Source organism: Lineus longissimus, chromosome 14 (assembly GCF_910592395.1).
Source record: "Lineus longissimus chromosome 14, tnLinLong1.2, whole genome shotgun sequence".
NCBI lineage: Eukaryota > Metazoa > Nemertea > Pilidiophora > Heteronemertea > Lineidae > Lineus > Lineus longissimus.
Window position 1 is genome coordinate 5,897,415 of NC_088321.1, and position 15,827 is coordinate 5,913,241.

Here is a 15,827-nt window from a genome sequence, read left to right on the forward strand (position 1 = left end):
AAAATCTTATTCCTGAGCATAATCGGCGTTCATCATAGAGACAAGGGAGCCGCTATCAAATAATTTAGTAACAATTTTGGAAGTTTCCATTACGTACACGGCATAGGTTTGAATTGAATAGCCGTCAAAAAGAGCCCCCTGCAAGAGATGATGATGGCTATAAGCACAAGACCAAAAGAACAATCAGCTGAGTTCTGTCGAGAATTCGAAATATCATGACATATTTGAGATGACGTAACTTTACCACTAGCCGTGATTGTCACATTCACTGAGTATTTTGCATGAATAGGCTCTACTCGACGAATGTCTGCTCCCGCCACACAATGAATCATGATCTCACTTTTCATCCAGCCACAGTATAGGAGTGTTATAGGTTTACTTGCAATCATTGATGCACATTATTATTTCATCAGAACTATCTGTAACCGATCGATCCAACTGGCATGGCCTTCGCTATCAATTTGGTCGAAATCAAGAACCACAAATTACTATCTTGGAACTTGAACACACTTTGAAAGGCTACTTTAAACCTACCTCCACAGCTTCAGTCACCGCCGAAATGGGGGACGATCCCCAAAAAGTATTAATGCGAGACAATGTTGATTTAGTACGAGCAGCTGTCCTTTCTTTCCCAGTTAAGTCATGTTCAACAAATTCGAACAATGATCCAGACACTATAAAAACGTTCGAACCGTATCCTGTCGAAACGATCAATTTAGTTTTTATTGTTCGTTCATTAAGACGTACTTAGTGACGAGGTCGATTGACGTTTTGACTGACTTGTACCAACGTCTCTTGTTTGTTCCCTACGGGTTCGTCTTGAGCTGAGCCGTATTTCTAATGACGTTTGTCTCCTATGGAGACAGCGACCACGGTGTCCCAGCAAATCGATGGGCTGTACTCATGAAACGATGGTTTAGTTTGGATCATGTGTATTAATGAAATGCATTGAGCACCGAATTAAAATTCGTTCGTTTTAAGGTTTGCTCACTAAATGTGAATATCAGATAGTCTAGATCTGCTGACGCAAAATTGGATATATGAAAATTCTGATGAGGGTTCGAGCGAACCGAAATTGATCGTGGAGTATGTATATAGTGTAAATAAACGTCTACATCATGAAGATGTTAGCAACTTTCATTGCGTATATATGGTTGTAACGCTATATGAAAATTCGTTCCTATCATGATTATAATGAGATTATAATACTGTCAAACGACTGATTATTTCGAGATAACATGTTAAAAAAATGTGTCAAACATTATATTACACGGATTACCTGTCCCACTTACACATTTTTAAGGTTACGTACCTGAATTAAACCAATCAGCTCGCGGTTTCATTTTGAAATCAATGCCTGGTTTCACCATACCAGTTGAATGGTATTATTTTACATTTGAAATATAATACTAGTAGTTCTTCTTAACTTGAGAATTTGGTGTGTTGAAAATATTTCAGTCTAAGTTGCTTACTTAATGTGGTTCGGGGGCTTAGATTAACCCGTTGTGGTCAAAAAGCTGATTGGCGAGTTAAAAATGAATAAATGGGTTGACGTTCATTTCGAGTGCGTAACCTTTATCAGTGTTGTGTGACATAGCTTTTCGACAACGCGGCCACTAAATAACGACGAGGAATGGTACTTCATCTTAAGTTATTTTCCAGAAATCAACTGGCAAATATTATTCCGAACATAACTCTTGAGCCTAATACTTGCAGGGCAGAAAAAACCTCACCCAGGGCATAAATCCATGGAATATTTGACAGGTCATTACCATGATCATTTCAGGGTTTGGGGTCTGACGTTTTTTGGGTCGTTTTGTTTTTAATTCAACCGTCCAGTCACGTTTCCGGGCTTGGTGGGTTGACCTCTTGATTACAACCGACCACAATACAATGTAGTCGTTTGCTATTTGACAAACCATTATACCACCGACAGCGAATTCGGTCACTATGGTATGAATCCTTATACATGTTATAAGGTAGGCATAAGCTGTTATTGTTAAAGAGATCCGGTCGTGCGGCTAGCTGAACGTAGTAAAAAGGACTAAATTGGTGGTTACCTCTGACATGTCTTAATGCAGTCCATTGACCGGTGTCAGTAATGTAATGCAACGTTTTGCAATGTTACCGAGATGCCCAGCCAAATTAATCAACTATCTTAGGGGAACTCGAAACTGCTAACATTTCAATTCAAAAACTCTCCATTTTCATAAGCGTTTCTTGAAGGTTTCCTTTATGCGATAGGGCATGTTGCCGAGTGATCTCTGACTTGACCGGCAATGTGCAGATGGCGCAGCTGTTTGATTTGTGCGCTAATCCAGGAAGTGCTGCGTTGCATTACGTCATTGCATGTCAACAGGGCAATTTTGATCGAGTTGTCTGTTTTGTAAATATGAGCTATGCAAATATGAGCATGTGTTTGGAGTTCAGGAGACTCTTTCAAGGGTCCGGAACGATAGACAGGCGTAAATGAAGGACAAACACAAAACTAATCAATCAAAATTGATGAGTGATCACCGGATATTGCAGGAGTGTGAATTTGCATCAACACCGATCGACAAGGCTGTCAATCCCCTCTAGAAAACATATATTTATGGGGGGTTTCACCTAAGACCTAATTATTACAACTTTTTACAATTGAAGCGAAAATCGAAAACTTTCCTTAAAAACGGCCCGGTATTGAGAGCTTTTGACGGAATAATAGTCAACATTTCAATTCCAAAACCGCGTAGGGGAAATTATCAGATTCAAGGCACATCAGAAGTATGGCAGAAACAGCTTCAATACATAATTCATGATATCAGATGACCAACATTCTGCTGATTGCAAGAATAACAGTCCCGCTAAACAGTGAGAGCAAGCAACGTATTAGTTTTTATGAGCTTTAGAAAAACTTTTTTTCAGTCTCAGTCAACACGAATATGCATCTCCGTCGAGGTTCTTCGGGGAAACGGGGAGCATATTTGTTTTGAATGAAAAAAAACCTCTTTCGAAACCTCAAAAACGTTCATTTCAAGAGTACCGACTCCAGTTGGAACAGGTTATGAAATTCACGTCGAGGCGTTTTTTAGCGCCATGGGAAAGCACGACTTTTTTTCAAAAGCGCGAAAATGATTAACTCACTTGACAATTTACTTACGGTTCACCTGTCCAATCTTATACCGTTCTTTGTATTTTTCTAGCTTTGATTTAAATGCAGACAACAACACAGAAGGGACATGACTTTCATTTACTCTAAAAACGGAAGAAACCGGACTGCAAGTGAATTGCGTGGCTCAACCTATCGCACGGTGCACTTTATAAAGCCTTGATTCAGAGTAAGTAAAGTGCAAATTCAAACTACATAAGAACAATATACATAATCAGGTGGAAAAAAATATATGCAAGAATTCAAAGTCGTAATATAAGATAAGTCCATAATTCGCATATCCAGCGAAACAGAGTTTATTTTTTCGGTTTTATGTCCAGAAGTGCAAATCTACCGAATCAAATATTTTCACAACTGAACTTTGATTCCCCTATGTTATGCTCAATATTGATGAATTTTGATCATTTTCAACTGCTCGAGCCTCATCATTGGTATCAAAAATAAATTGCTTCTTTATGCCGCAGAATTAGATCGACAGTCATTTCAGGTTAATCGACGCAGGACAGTCACGTCGCCATTCTTTTACATATCATTTTATCTTTAAGAGTATTGGACTGGACCTGTTGAAACTGATTAGACTTCGGAACATTGTAGAGAGTCATTGCGCTTATTCCCATGCACTTATATTCAGTAGCTTTACCCACTCGATCAAGCTTCAGGAAATGAACGAGATTGCCAGGTACAGTCGTGACAAATTTTCTTGAGAGTTGTACAGTATAGCAAATTTCGGCTTGTGCCTTTTTTAGCTCAGCTGACAAAGTCAGCGGAGCTAGTAGTATAGCTGTTCAAATGGTGTCCGTCCTGCAATCCATCCATCTAGGGACCCATCTGTGGACAAAATTGGACATTTCTGACCGGGAAGGCCTAGCCACTTCGTTGACGGTGCTAAATTAGGAGTTGCCCAAGGTGAACTCAAAAAACGAAAAATCGGCGTGATCCGACCTGTATTAAGAGAATGAGGTCATTTCGCGTTTAGATTTCTTTCCCTTTTTACCTCGGTCCACAGAGCAAATATTGTTTTCAAATGTGGCTGAATATTTTTAAATATTTTTTCATTTTTTACTTTTAATGGAATTAATATAATTTTCACCGCCAGTTGGCGCTGCAGGCACATTGCCTGAATTTTGGCGATTTCAAATTTGGCGGTGGCTTAACTTTTTTGCAAGCAGTGCCGCTGATTGGCCGATCGATAGAAGAGATGCCACCATTTAAAAATGGCGGTAGTCGCTGCTTCAATGAAGGTGAGTGAACTTTCTCATGTTCAATCGGTTGATACTCTTTTAATCAACATGACCATGTACCTGAAATTTGTTTAGGTACTGAAAAGAGTCTATATAATTCAGATTTATCAATAGTTTTTTATAATATTCCGGAAATTTTGTGCACAAATCAGCGGAAGTTGGTGCTCGTCTCATGTCATTTTAGAGCGAAAAATTTGTTTCCGTCGATCTCTACCACTGAAAAATCGCTTGCATAGCTTCGAATTTTTGTGAAAATAAGTATCTGAACTTGGTTTCAAATAGTCTAGAGAGTTACCTTTGTGGTGATACATATGGTATGTGATAAATATTTGTGGAATTTGTGAAATTCGGTTTTCAAACGTGCCGATGATGCAAGCGATCTCGCGTGAATTTTGCAAGTCCTGATATGTCGACCGGGTGTCAAAAATCACTCGCCTAAATTCAATTCAAAGATCGAAAATGACATCTGAACTTAGTTTCAAATAGCCTACGCAATTATCATTTCGGTGATATATAATGCATGCATGTAATAATTGATTAATCTACCTAAAACGCGCAATTAAAACGGCGAAAGATCGTGATAAACACTCTGGTGGCGGTCGCACTAAATAACGACCGGTAGGGCCCGGCGTGTGGCGGAGAAAAAAAGGTAGCGCCCGGAGGTTGAAACGGGATTTTTATGCACTTTTAACTGTATATATATGTTGTTTAGATGTATTTCTAACAGTTCTGTAACTTTTATGACCAAGCTTGCACCCAAAGTTGGTAAAATTGATGCTTGTTTATGGACTGCGCTAGCGACCGCCGACCGGAGAATTCGCCGTCGGCCATTTTGGGACGGTCAACAAATCTCGCCATTTACGTTTGTTTACAATTATTTTGAAAGTCACATTAGGCCTATGACATCGTAGTATGAATTCCACTGCAGTTTCCTTACGCAGCAATGCTCATGTTTTTGGTTGGCAATCCTGTACTGTCTGTACACTGCGCTGTGCAGGCTTAGAGTATAACTCAACAGGCCCTCATGATTCATTTGATGGACACCTTATTTGATAGTACCTCATCATTAAGTCCACTAGATCCTGTTCTGTTACATGATAGACAATTTTCAAAATGTAGTACACCACTCGCTCACGGCTCACATCATGTGGGCACGGTTGGCTGTTGAGTGTTATGGTTCAGTCTGTGAGACTAATTCAAAGAGGTTACACTTTTATTTTGAATTGGAAAACAACCCCCAGGACTGACTTTTCACTGAGTGATAAGTGTGCCCTTCGAAGGTTAAGTCTCTTTCTGGATTTGCTTCCATAGATGCCTTGTTCAGGATATCATCTGACCGATGCCTGATCAAGCACAGACTGTATCCGGTGGTGTACATTTCCCCGTCTATGTCACCCTTTTTTATTCAGTCAGTGTTAATTTCTCTTCTCTTTTTTTACAGATTAACTGTTGTTGGTTATTGCAAGAGGAGTCGTTGGCACATTTCAAGTCCAGGAAAGCACTTGCTGTTCCCACATTCAGAGTAAGGTGTGCTTACTCGTTTTACTGCTTTCCATTCCTGGAGAGCGTTATCAAATATCTGCCGCAAGGCAACAAATATCTGCCGCAAGGCGCTTCAATATCTGCCGAAAGGCATCAAATATCTGCCGCACCAATAAAGTTCATTTTGTTAACCAACTCTTTATCTTCTTCGTTGCCTCATAATAACGGTACCGACACACACTTGACCCTTGCCTTCACCTATCCATTTCAGCTGAGCGCCAGGCCCTTGGGCCTCTTGTTTAGTTTAAGACATAATTTTTAAAGGCAAGAGTCATAAGATGCATGTTAAGGACATACACATATATTGTCAAGAATCAATTATTGATATCATCCATATCTAAGCATGTGGCCGATATTGAATACGTATAAGTTAGTTACTAACCCGAAGAGTCGGGGACGTTTTTTTGGCCACACCAGGTGTATCACGTGCCAGAAGATTTCTACAGGAAACTATCTCGTTGACTAAGTTACGGTAGTACTTCATGTATTTGTGTTACCCTGCAACCATTGCTAGTGTAGCCAGCACATCCATATTCCTTCAGTATTCATCATTGCTTTGCCAAATGATCAACGGAGTTATTAGGGTAGTATTACCAAGCTGCAAGCTGCCCAGTCACCTCCCAACAAACATGCAGCAAAAGTCATCAAATTTCACAAAGAATGGCAGAAAAAAAATTATGATTGAAACATCACGCTTTTAATTTTCGATTTTAATCTCGCCAGGACCTGTTTGAGCCCTCGGTGCAGAAATCACCTCAGTGCGGTTCTCGCTCTCTGGATTTTTGTCGGCTGATAATAAAGACGTCATCATTTCGGCACTCGTTTTACCCACGACGACGACACTGGCAATGACAGTCGAACTATCAGGCGGACGACGGCTAGCACTCGTGGGGCGGGAGAAGTTCCGTCGCCAGGAGTTTTGTTACTAAAAGTAACAGATAACGCTACTTTTCCTAATTTCATTTTCAAAAATAATAGTTTGCTAACGAAGCAGGGGAAGCACAGGCATATAGATGAGAAAATATATCTCGTCTTTTTAATGATAGCATTCCAGCGCAATGTCAATAAAATGATGTTTTAACTGTACGTCATCTCCATCACTTAAAAAACATGACTGTCATACCACCCGTGAAAATATTCTATCTGCGATTAAATAATGCCTTTTCAGGTGAGCAGGTCAATACTCATTTAGTTGTTCTAGCCCTCATCACCTTGACAATGGTCATGGGCTGTTATGGTACCGGCCTTCCGTCACGATGATGATCGATCGACTGTTATCAAAAGATTACGATGGGATCTTTCATCATCAAGAATGTTATTGATCGGGATTGCTTACCTTCCGCCCCTGAAAGTAAAGTAAAGATGCAGAGATATAACGAGTGTAAACACCATAATAGAAAAAAAATCAATGCATATCGATATCAATGTCCTGATTTGCAATACTTTGCAAACATTCCATTACCATACGTTAACACAATCAAACATAAAAGAACTGGTCGATCTTTAAGGAGAAGTAGCCGCAACCCATTCAAACAATTCAGTGACAATTTTGCACCAATTTAGACATTGATATTTTCTCTGAGTGTATGAAGTTTGAAGAGTCAGGCCAATGCTATCTAGCCTTGGTGATAAAAATGCATATTATCAAAGGTGCAATTCCGGTACGACTATTTACTAAGACTGCAAATATAACTAACTCGATATAAACGAATATTGCAAGTTCTGTATAAAATAATTGGGGATAAAACCAGTGTCATCAATAGTTTATTAGGTCTACTAACTAGACGAGTATCCTGGTTTAGGGTTAAGTACTAAAACAAAACACATTCGCATTCTTCATAGAAGTCGGAGAGAACTGAGAAGTAGGCAAAAAAATAAAGAAGATATAGTCTAACATAAATGTAAGTTGAAAAGAAGACTATGTATAGAGCAACCACGCTGCGTAATTATTATTCGCCCCCGGAACTTAAATAAAAGGTAAAACTGTGCCCGAATGACAGTAGATCAGACCACTCATCAGACGGTAGAGTCAAGTTTTAGATATACGCAGTAGCTATACCACCTCGATGTTGGACATTACGGTAGTTTAATATCGTGACTGTGATGCGGAAAAGTGGCATTGAAGCTTGCTTTTTTAACACGGGAAGTCAGTCCATCTTGCATCTAGAGCAATGTCGGGCGCAGAAATCGAAAAGGAGCTGATGGCGGTCGTCTTTACCTCTTCCATGTTGTACAATTATATTTACGGAAAGAAAGACGCAATGATAGAAACGGACCACATGCCGTTGTGGTAGCTATTACAAGAAAACACACTTGCCGCAGCAAAGGCGAGGCTGCAACGCTTACTCCTTGGATAAAAGATATATCAGTTTGATATGGTATCCAAAAAAGAAAAGGCACTGCAAATGGCCGACACTCTTTAACGCGCTGCTTCTCAAACCAGCAGATGTAAACCTAGATCAGCGATCAAGTGACGGTGATGACCTCACAGTTTTTTAGTCCAATTAGCGACAACAAACTTGAGGGACTAATGCAAGCTACTACTGATGATCGCATACTACAGAAGTTAAGTACGTGGCGGGATGGTTCGACCATGTCGGGGAAATCGCACTGAAGGTAAGACGGTAGGGCATCTTTCCGTACGCTCAGAATGAGGTTGCTAAAACTCCAGGTTATAACTAACAAGAAGTAACAGACATCCTGAGCGGGACTCGAACTGGGAGCCTTCGGATTGATAGTCCATCGCTCCACTGTAAATAGCGGGGAGCAGCTGCCGGCCATGGACATTGTCTGCCCAAGCCCTAACCCCCCCCCCCCCGGGAGCCAGGCGGGGGGGGGGTATTACTCAAGGAGGCATTAGAAACCTTATAAACCTGTAACCACCCGCAAGGTACTAGTAGAGCCATCTACAGGACATCTGTGTAACTAAAAGTTATTATATAGGTCATTATATAGGTCACCTCATCCTGAACGTACGGAAAGATGTTTAACCGTCCACCTTACCGTACGTTTCGTTTCGTTTCGCGACGAACTGCTTGTCGATAATGGCATTGTTTTCAGAGGACAGAAAAAAATGGTTGCCATCAAACTTCAACAGGACTGCATGAAGCAACCACACGGTGGCCATATTGGCTGTGACGCCACAAACCGCCGTGCTCGTGACATTCTATCCTGGATGTCAATGAACAATGATATCTAAACAATGGTTAAATTATGCAGTCTGTGCCTTGGGTACGTCTGAGACGTAAGCTGCTGCGACAGTCGGACAGAGACAACTCTGAACTTTCTGCTGCTCACAAAGAAACAACTGCGCTTCGCTCAAGGGTCGGTGCAGTCGAACGCGACATCACCACAATGAAACTGTCATCCGAGACGTATGCTGCTGCTGCCACAGCCTCTAAAACTTCATCACCGCAGCATGAGTCGATTCCTCCTGGCGAACCACCAAGGAACTTCGAGACAATTATCATCAGGAGTACTAGTAATACGAGCTCACGGCCCGAAACGCATTAGCATTCTCAGAATGTCCCACTTTTTTTCTGGAGCTTGTGGATTTGTTGGTGTGGTACGCTAACCAAGTCGGAGGAGAGCACCTCTTTTCGTTGGATTTAGATATCTTGCCCCGCACAACTTCCGAATCAATCGTTAAATTCCTTACGGACCATGCGATCATGGCACGTACTGTTCGACTGATCAAAAGCAAATTCAAGGGAGCTCAATCGGCAAAACAGTATCGTGGACTTCGAGGATAAAGATACACTTCTCGAGGAGTATACTTCTGGCCTGAGGGCGTGCTATGTCGCGAATGGATTGATTAGTTTCTTCGTTAAATAATGATGTCAACGACCTTTTGTATAGGAAAAGGATTCCGCATTCCCTGCTGGAACGCACGCGGTGTGATGGTTGGCGTTCCCTACGTTGATAATCTCTTGTGCGCAAGTTAACTCGGCCGCATCGGTATTTGGCAACACTGGTTACATCCAGACTCGCTTAACCTTCTGCAGTCAATTAGCGATGATTACGTTTCATTTGGTGTCGCCACGAATGAACTTCTTATAAGTGACAACGGATGGATTGGAACTTTTTTCATGTGGAAAATATGCCTCGCAGCTATCATCCGCGTGCTTGATCTGAACAGCGATCGTGTTGTAGGAGTGAGCCTTATCCTTGCTTTGCAGAGGCCTGTGTTTTTCTTTATTGCATACTTGCCAAGCTCTTACTATCCTGCAAGCATCTTCGTGGAGTACGTGGATTATATTTTCAAAATTTGCGAATTTTACGGCTCCACCGGTAAAATAGCGAACATGGGATCTAATAAATGCGCAAATTAGTCGTGAAAGAACCCCCAGCGTGACATCCTGTCAAAGAGCTAGGTGTCTTGAGTCCTTTTTATCGCTGAAAAGAACGAATCGGTTTCCTATCCCCGTTAGTAACTCGTGTTCGGACACCACCCCAAATGAAGTGGACTTTCTTTCCGACAATACAACCCGCCGCTATGAGCAAAGCTGCCGAACTGACCATTCCACAAAGGAACTCCCGTAAACGACACCGTCCTCACTGGAATGACAATCTTAAATCTCTCCACGAAAACATGCGCCTCGTAGGCACGAGTGGCTAAAAGCTGGTAAATCGAGTGAACCGAACTCAACCAAATGTGTAGAGTATAAGCGGCACAGGCGCATATTTCGTGCAGATCTTAGAAATTTAATGAAGAAATGTTGAGAATGAATTTTACAACAGTCTGAGCTCTGCTTTTAAATTCTGGAAACTGGTGAAAAGGCATCGGCGTCCTCCACCATCGGCACTGAGCTTTGATTATACAATTTACCATAGCTCTGCTGATTTCTGCAACAAGTGGGCAGAGTACTTCGAAAATATCTTTATAGACTAGACAATTGTGTAGAAGCTGAATCTCACTTTGTCAGATTCGGTACATCACACCGGTCTAAATAATTCAAGGACTTCGTAGTGCTTCGAACTTTAAACACTACGAGCAGCCCTTACTTCCATTCTAGCAATGGCCAGGCGGAGCTGTTCAAAGCGTCTGTTAAGGACATCTCACAGGGATCATAGTGAATTTTACATGAACTTGCATTGTTAAATTGGCGGAATACTGCTATGGCTCTCATGATCAAGCGCAACGAAATTTGTCTCGGTGCACGTGACGCGCTCAACGCTTCCCACAGCTGAAGGCCCTGCTTGAACCCCATATAAATAGTCCAAAAATCGTCCAAAAATGCCGATCTGAACTCCGTCGAAATTTAACGATATCCGTGAACAAATCATCCAAACTTTTGACACATTTGGTCCAAAGTAATAATGTTCGCATTCCGACCGATAAAGGATATGATATGGGTGAGATATTCACAAGGAGAGCGGACCAATCCAGATCTAATCATGTCCAAGCCAAACCAGGAGGATTCCAATAACAGAAGAACCGCAACCATCTCTTCAAAAAAGTGGCAAGTTATAGTTACAATAACGATAGCAATTCTCCGCAGGGTCACGCAGTCATCTGTGCCACTATAAACTGCACCAGCTCCTCAGACTGACGCAGGACATCCGCCAATTACCTCACAGACTTCCAGACAGACTTCTTGCAATATGTCAACTTGAAAGTCGAGAAAGAAAGGGACACCCGGAATATTCTGTTACAAAAGAACAATTGGAGCATCTTCTGGGTATTGGCTTTACTCTGGCTTCAATTGCCAGGAGAAAGTTGCTCGGAATGTGAAGTCGCCAGACAGTCGACCGCCACATGAACCATTTTCAAGTTCAAACACGTCGCCAGAGGTTGAGTGAATTAAGCAGAGAGGAACTGGTGAAGAATCGGTGCGACGAATAAACCATGAAACGGGCGAGGGCAGTTGTACTCACCGTATAGATATTTGGTGGTAAGGAATGCATCCTGGAAACATGCTACATGTATAGTATATAGGTCAAACCAAAGTCGTGATGTATCACTGCTTGGAATATGCATCCTTGCTAGGAGAACCTACCATAATTTTTTTATTGAAAACGAGTCACTCATAATATAAGAGAGATATCACACTTTTTAGGTTTCCACTTCTGGCCCCCTGGTGGCCAAGTCAAGAATCAGATCGGACCGAAATTCACTATCAGGATATGCAGGACAGACAGTCCGTGCGGTAGCTTTGGGGATAGCCAGCTGTTCATAACAATTCAATGAACCTCGGTTTTATGAATGTCTCATTGCAGGACTAATCATAATCAGTTGCCTGCAACGGGTGGCCAATGCATTAACTCTTTCATCTTTCTTCCAGGTCCAGGCCTTTTAATCAAGCCAGACCCCCCCCCCCCCCCCCCCATAGACTGCATCCAGATAGTTTTGGCAGGCGTTATAACTTTCAGGTCTCTGTGAACCAACCTCGTCTTGAAATTAACAATCACAAAATGGAACTTAATTCATACATTATGCATTGTGCATCGTGCGCAATGTATATACGCATAAACTGTCAAGTGTTGCAGTAAACTGCAGGCAAAAATCTGGCAAAATATTTCTGGGTTACACTTACAGTAGCTAGCCAGTAGGTAGCTTAAGAATTAAATTTAGAATATAAAAAGTCCCCTGCAAATTTATCTTGTTGCAATTGAGTCAGGCCCTTTTGTATGTGTATTGTATCCCATGATTCAATTTGAGGTATTTATCCCCGGCATAAATGATAAATTTCCATTACATGGTAGGATAGAAGGGAGCAGCACTCTTCTTATGTTTCGGCAATGCTGTTTATGTCCCTTCAATTCAACATAAATTGTTGTCATTTTTTACTTTTCACAGGTGACGATTGGTGATCAATAGTGCAATTGATGGTTTTTTCACGGTGTCTGGTTCCGTTCATAAGGGTTTTGCCTGAAAACACAGCCCGAACGTGTCTGCGTGTATTCATCAATGGAATCAGAGGTATGGACAGCCCAGTCACATTCGTATCGATGGTGGTGGAGAATATGTCCATGCTACAGAATTCCAAAATCGAAAGATGGGTGCAAACAGAGGCAGTGTGTTGATTGGTGCCTCTGTCCATAACCAACGAGTGGAAAGACTTTGGAGGGATGTTTTTACCAAAGTAATTAACATATTTTACAAACTGTTTTACTACATGGATGAACATGAAATTCTTAATGTCACAAATGAAACTCATGTTTTGTCTACATTACACTTTCATTCCTATCATTGATAATGAACTACGACGTTGGATTAATGCCAACAATAATCACCGTATCAGAACTGAACACAATCGACCCCTTTACAGCTTTGGTTCGGAGGTATAATTATCCAGCGCATTGAGAATTTTAATCAACCGCTATACAAAATATTTTACATCCCAATGTTGATGGTGATGAGGGGGATGATGCCTGGTTTGAACAGCATGGGGTTGATTGGGATCATTCTGATCCAGAAAACATCAGAAGAATTACAATCACTAGAAATCCTATAAATGAAGAAGAGTCTTCGGAGTTACTGGAAAACTTTCCTTCAGAAGTGCTCTTATCCTATTCAGATTCTCATGGAATGGACATTTATGGTAGAGTTCTCCACTTTGTGATGGCAGTATTAGAAATGGAGTAAGATCTAAAAGTGAAAAGTAAGAAGTTGCTTCGTTTCAATAAAAACACCCATTCTTCACTCAAAAGGTCATTTTTTAATTGAAATATTAGATAAATTGATTCAATCTACACTCCAGGTCTTTCCGAGGACACAGATTCCGTCATCGCAATAGTTTACGTTGATGTCAATGAGTATCCTCACGACTCCAATTTGACCATTTCCATCCTGCTTGATGTGCTGCTAATGCACCACCGCATCTTTAAACCCAAACTCCATCTACAAATGGACAATTGTTGGAGGGAGAACAAGAATCGCTACATTCTTTCATTCTTGTTCTTCCTTGTGCATATAGATGTTTTTGAAGAGGTAAGCTTCCTCATGTGGATACCGAAAAGACACATCAGTTCATTCAATACTATCTTTTTTTGCCCTATGTGATGACCAGAGGACAAGGAACTCAATGGACATAGGGACATGCCTAGTAATAGTATCAGTTCTAATTACAACATACTATTTCCGACCTACAAACGGTAGTTAATTTCGAGCGAAATTATTTAATATAAAAGCAAAAGGTGTGCATTGCATTTTTAATGTGGAAAAGTAAAACTGTTCTCTTATAAATACTTGTTTTCAGGTATCTCTGAACTTCTTACCAGTTGGTCATACGCATGAGGATGTTGATCAGATGTTCAGGTAAAGAGATCGTTTCCTGGCAAAAGACCATTCACTCATTGTTGAAAATGTGTTCCTACATGTCCTATGTCAAATGTCGGATGTGTACATTACCATGCAAATACATCATGGTAAAACATTATGGTCTTAGTTAAATGGGTGAAATATTCAAAACATGTGGATCATATCTACACCAATCCTGGTAAAATTGTTATTAGTTGCAATGTCTTCTTGCAGATGTATCAATACAGCCATTTCTTCCTGCGGCAATATCAATACTCTGGATGGTAAGTTTGACTTGATGTTTCACTGATTTTAGAATTTAGGAATTGGTTGTCCTATCAAGATCGCTCGGGTCGACCAAAAATGCAGACCAAAACCAGAGGCATAGAGATTGTAGTGCCCAAAAGTAATTGGGAAACAGTCCGCTGTTGTTTATTTCTCTTGCTAACTAATTGTGGCAACGCTCCTCAAACATTTAGACTGGGGAATCAAGATGGCGGACACATTTTTTCTACTTCCTTGGTTGCGATACCAAGGACCACTAAAATCAAAATGAGGCGTAAGGCATTTTCCATTAGAAACATCGATATCCTGTGACCAAGGCCTTTTAGAATATTGAGTCAAGAGCGGGCAACATTATTTGGGCAATTTGTTCTGACACGATTGAGGATGCAAACTGACATATTATGGTATTTGCTTACATTGGCATAATGAAGTCACTTAGTCTTAGGTTTCCTCTTAACATTATGGTTTCAGAATTCATGGATAGACTAACGGACAAAGACACATTCTCGCCTAAGATTGAAGTACATAATGTACAAAGTGTGTTCAACTGGCGTGACCACATAATTCCATTCTTGCCAATCCAAGCCACACCAGTTCCAATTCAGGAAAGTAGATGGGCAGGCAAGGATGCGCTATCGCCTGTGGGCTGATGACCCGTGGAGCCCTGAGGGACCAGGCATGACATGCCTTGAGGTAAAGATATACATGTAAATTTGTCATTGGTGATTAACTGACTACGCAAACGACACGTACTACTACTACTTTTTAGCTAAGCCGAGACCAAGACACTTCAAACGTGAGATGCCTTTTAGCGCGATTCTACTCAAGTGTTTAAATTACTTTGCCCATTGGTATATTGCCCTGATAAAGACATACCGTCAACAAAATGGAGGTTGAAAGAGACCTGCCGGTACTTTCCATGTTTATATTTCAGCCGAGTCCAGGCCCTTGGAGGTCCAGGTTTCGATTCCATAAGTACTTCTCTCTCTAAGGACACCCTTGGGCTGACCACAGTCAACTGCTGTCCTTTGTTTGAGAAATGATACTGAATACAGAGGTCTTCTTCTTCTTCTTCTGCGTTCTCTCTTTGGCACTTGGAGGGGTCATTCTCCTAGGAGCAATCCTCCTCCAAGGCGGGATGAGCGTATCTTGCGCTGCCACTGTGGTTATGCGCCAATTGGGTTTATTGGCCTAGTGGTCAGACTTTGGCGTGGCCAGGGATATACTTCCGTGCCGAGAGAGATAGAGTCCACGTAAGCTACTCATGTTCCTCACTTAGCTTGCCCCGGCATAGACACCAGATACCAAGGAACCTCAGTTTAAAGTCTCATTCGAAGGACTGTGAAGAGCCAGGAATTTTAGTTCCTGA

General features: G+C 41.3%; 1 protein-coding gene across 1 annotated transcript; it reads left to right on the top strand.

Moving 5' to 3' along the window:
- Positions 1-3,197: 3,197 nt before the first annotated feature.
- LOC135498967 (uncharacterized) lies at positions 3,198-15,416 on the top strand. Its single transcript, XM_064789545.1, has 7 exons — positions 3,198-3,317; positions 12,731-12,853; positions 13,635-13,864; positions 14,133-14,191; positions 14,408-14,457; positions 14,930-15,151; positions 15,393-15,416. Exons 2-6 carry the CDS (start codon positions 12,760-12,762, stop codon positions 15,106-15,108), a joined length of 612 nt encoding a protein of 203 aa, XP_064645615.1. The 5' UTR covers positions 3,198-3,317; positions 12,731-12,759; the 3' UTR covers positions 15,109-15,151; positions 15,393-15,416.
- The last annotated feature ends 411 nt before the right edge of the window (positions 15,417-15,827 follow it).

Excerpts from the sequence above, each read along its gene's own strand:
- LOC135498967 (XM_064789545.1), top strand. The coding sequence starts at position 12,760 with ATGGTTTTTTCACGGTGTCTGGTTCCGTTCATAAGGGTTTTGCCTGAA. Across the intron at positions 13,865-14,132 it reads ATATAGATGTTTTTGAAGAG|GTATCTCTGAACTTCTTACC; the intron begins GTAAGCTTCCTC and ends ACTTGTTTTCAG. Across the intron at positions 14,458-14,929 it reads CAATATCAATACTCTGGATG|AATTCATGGATAGACTAACG; the intron begins GTAAGTTTGACT and ends TTATGGTTTCAG.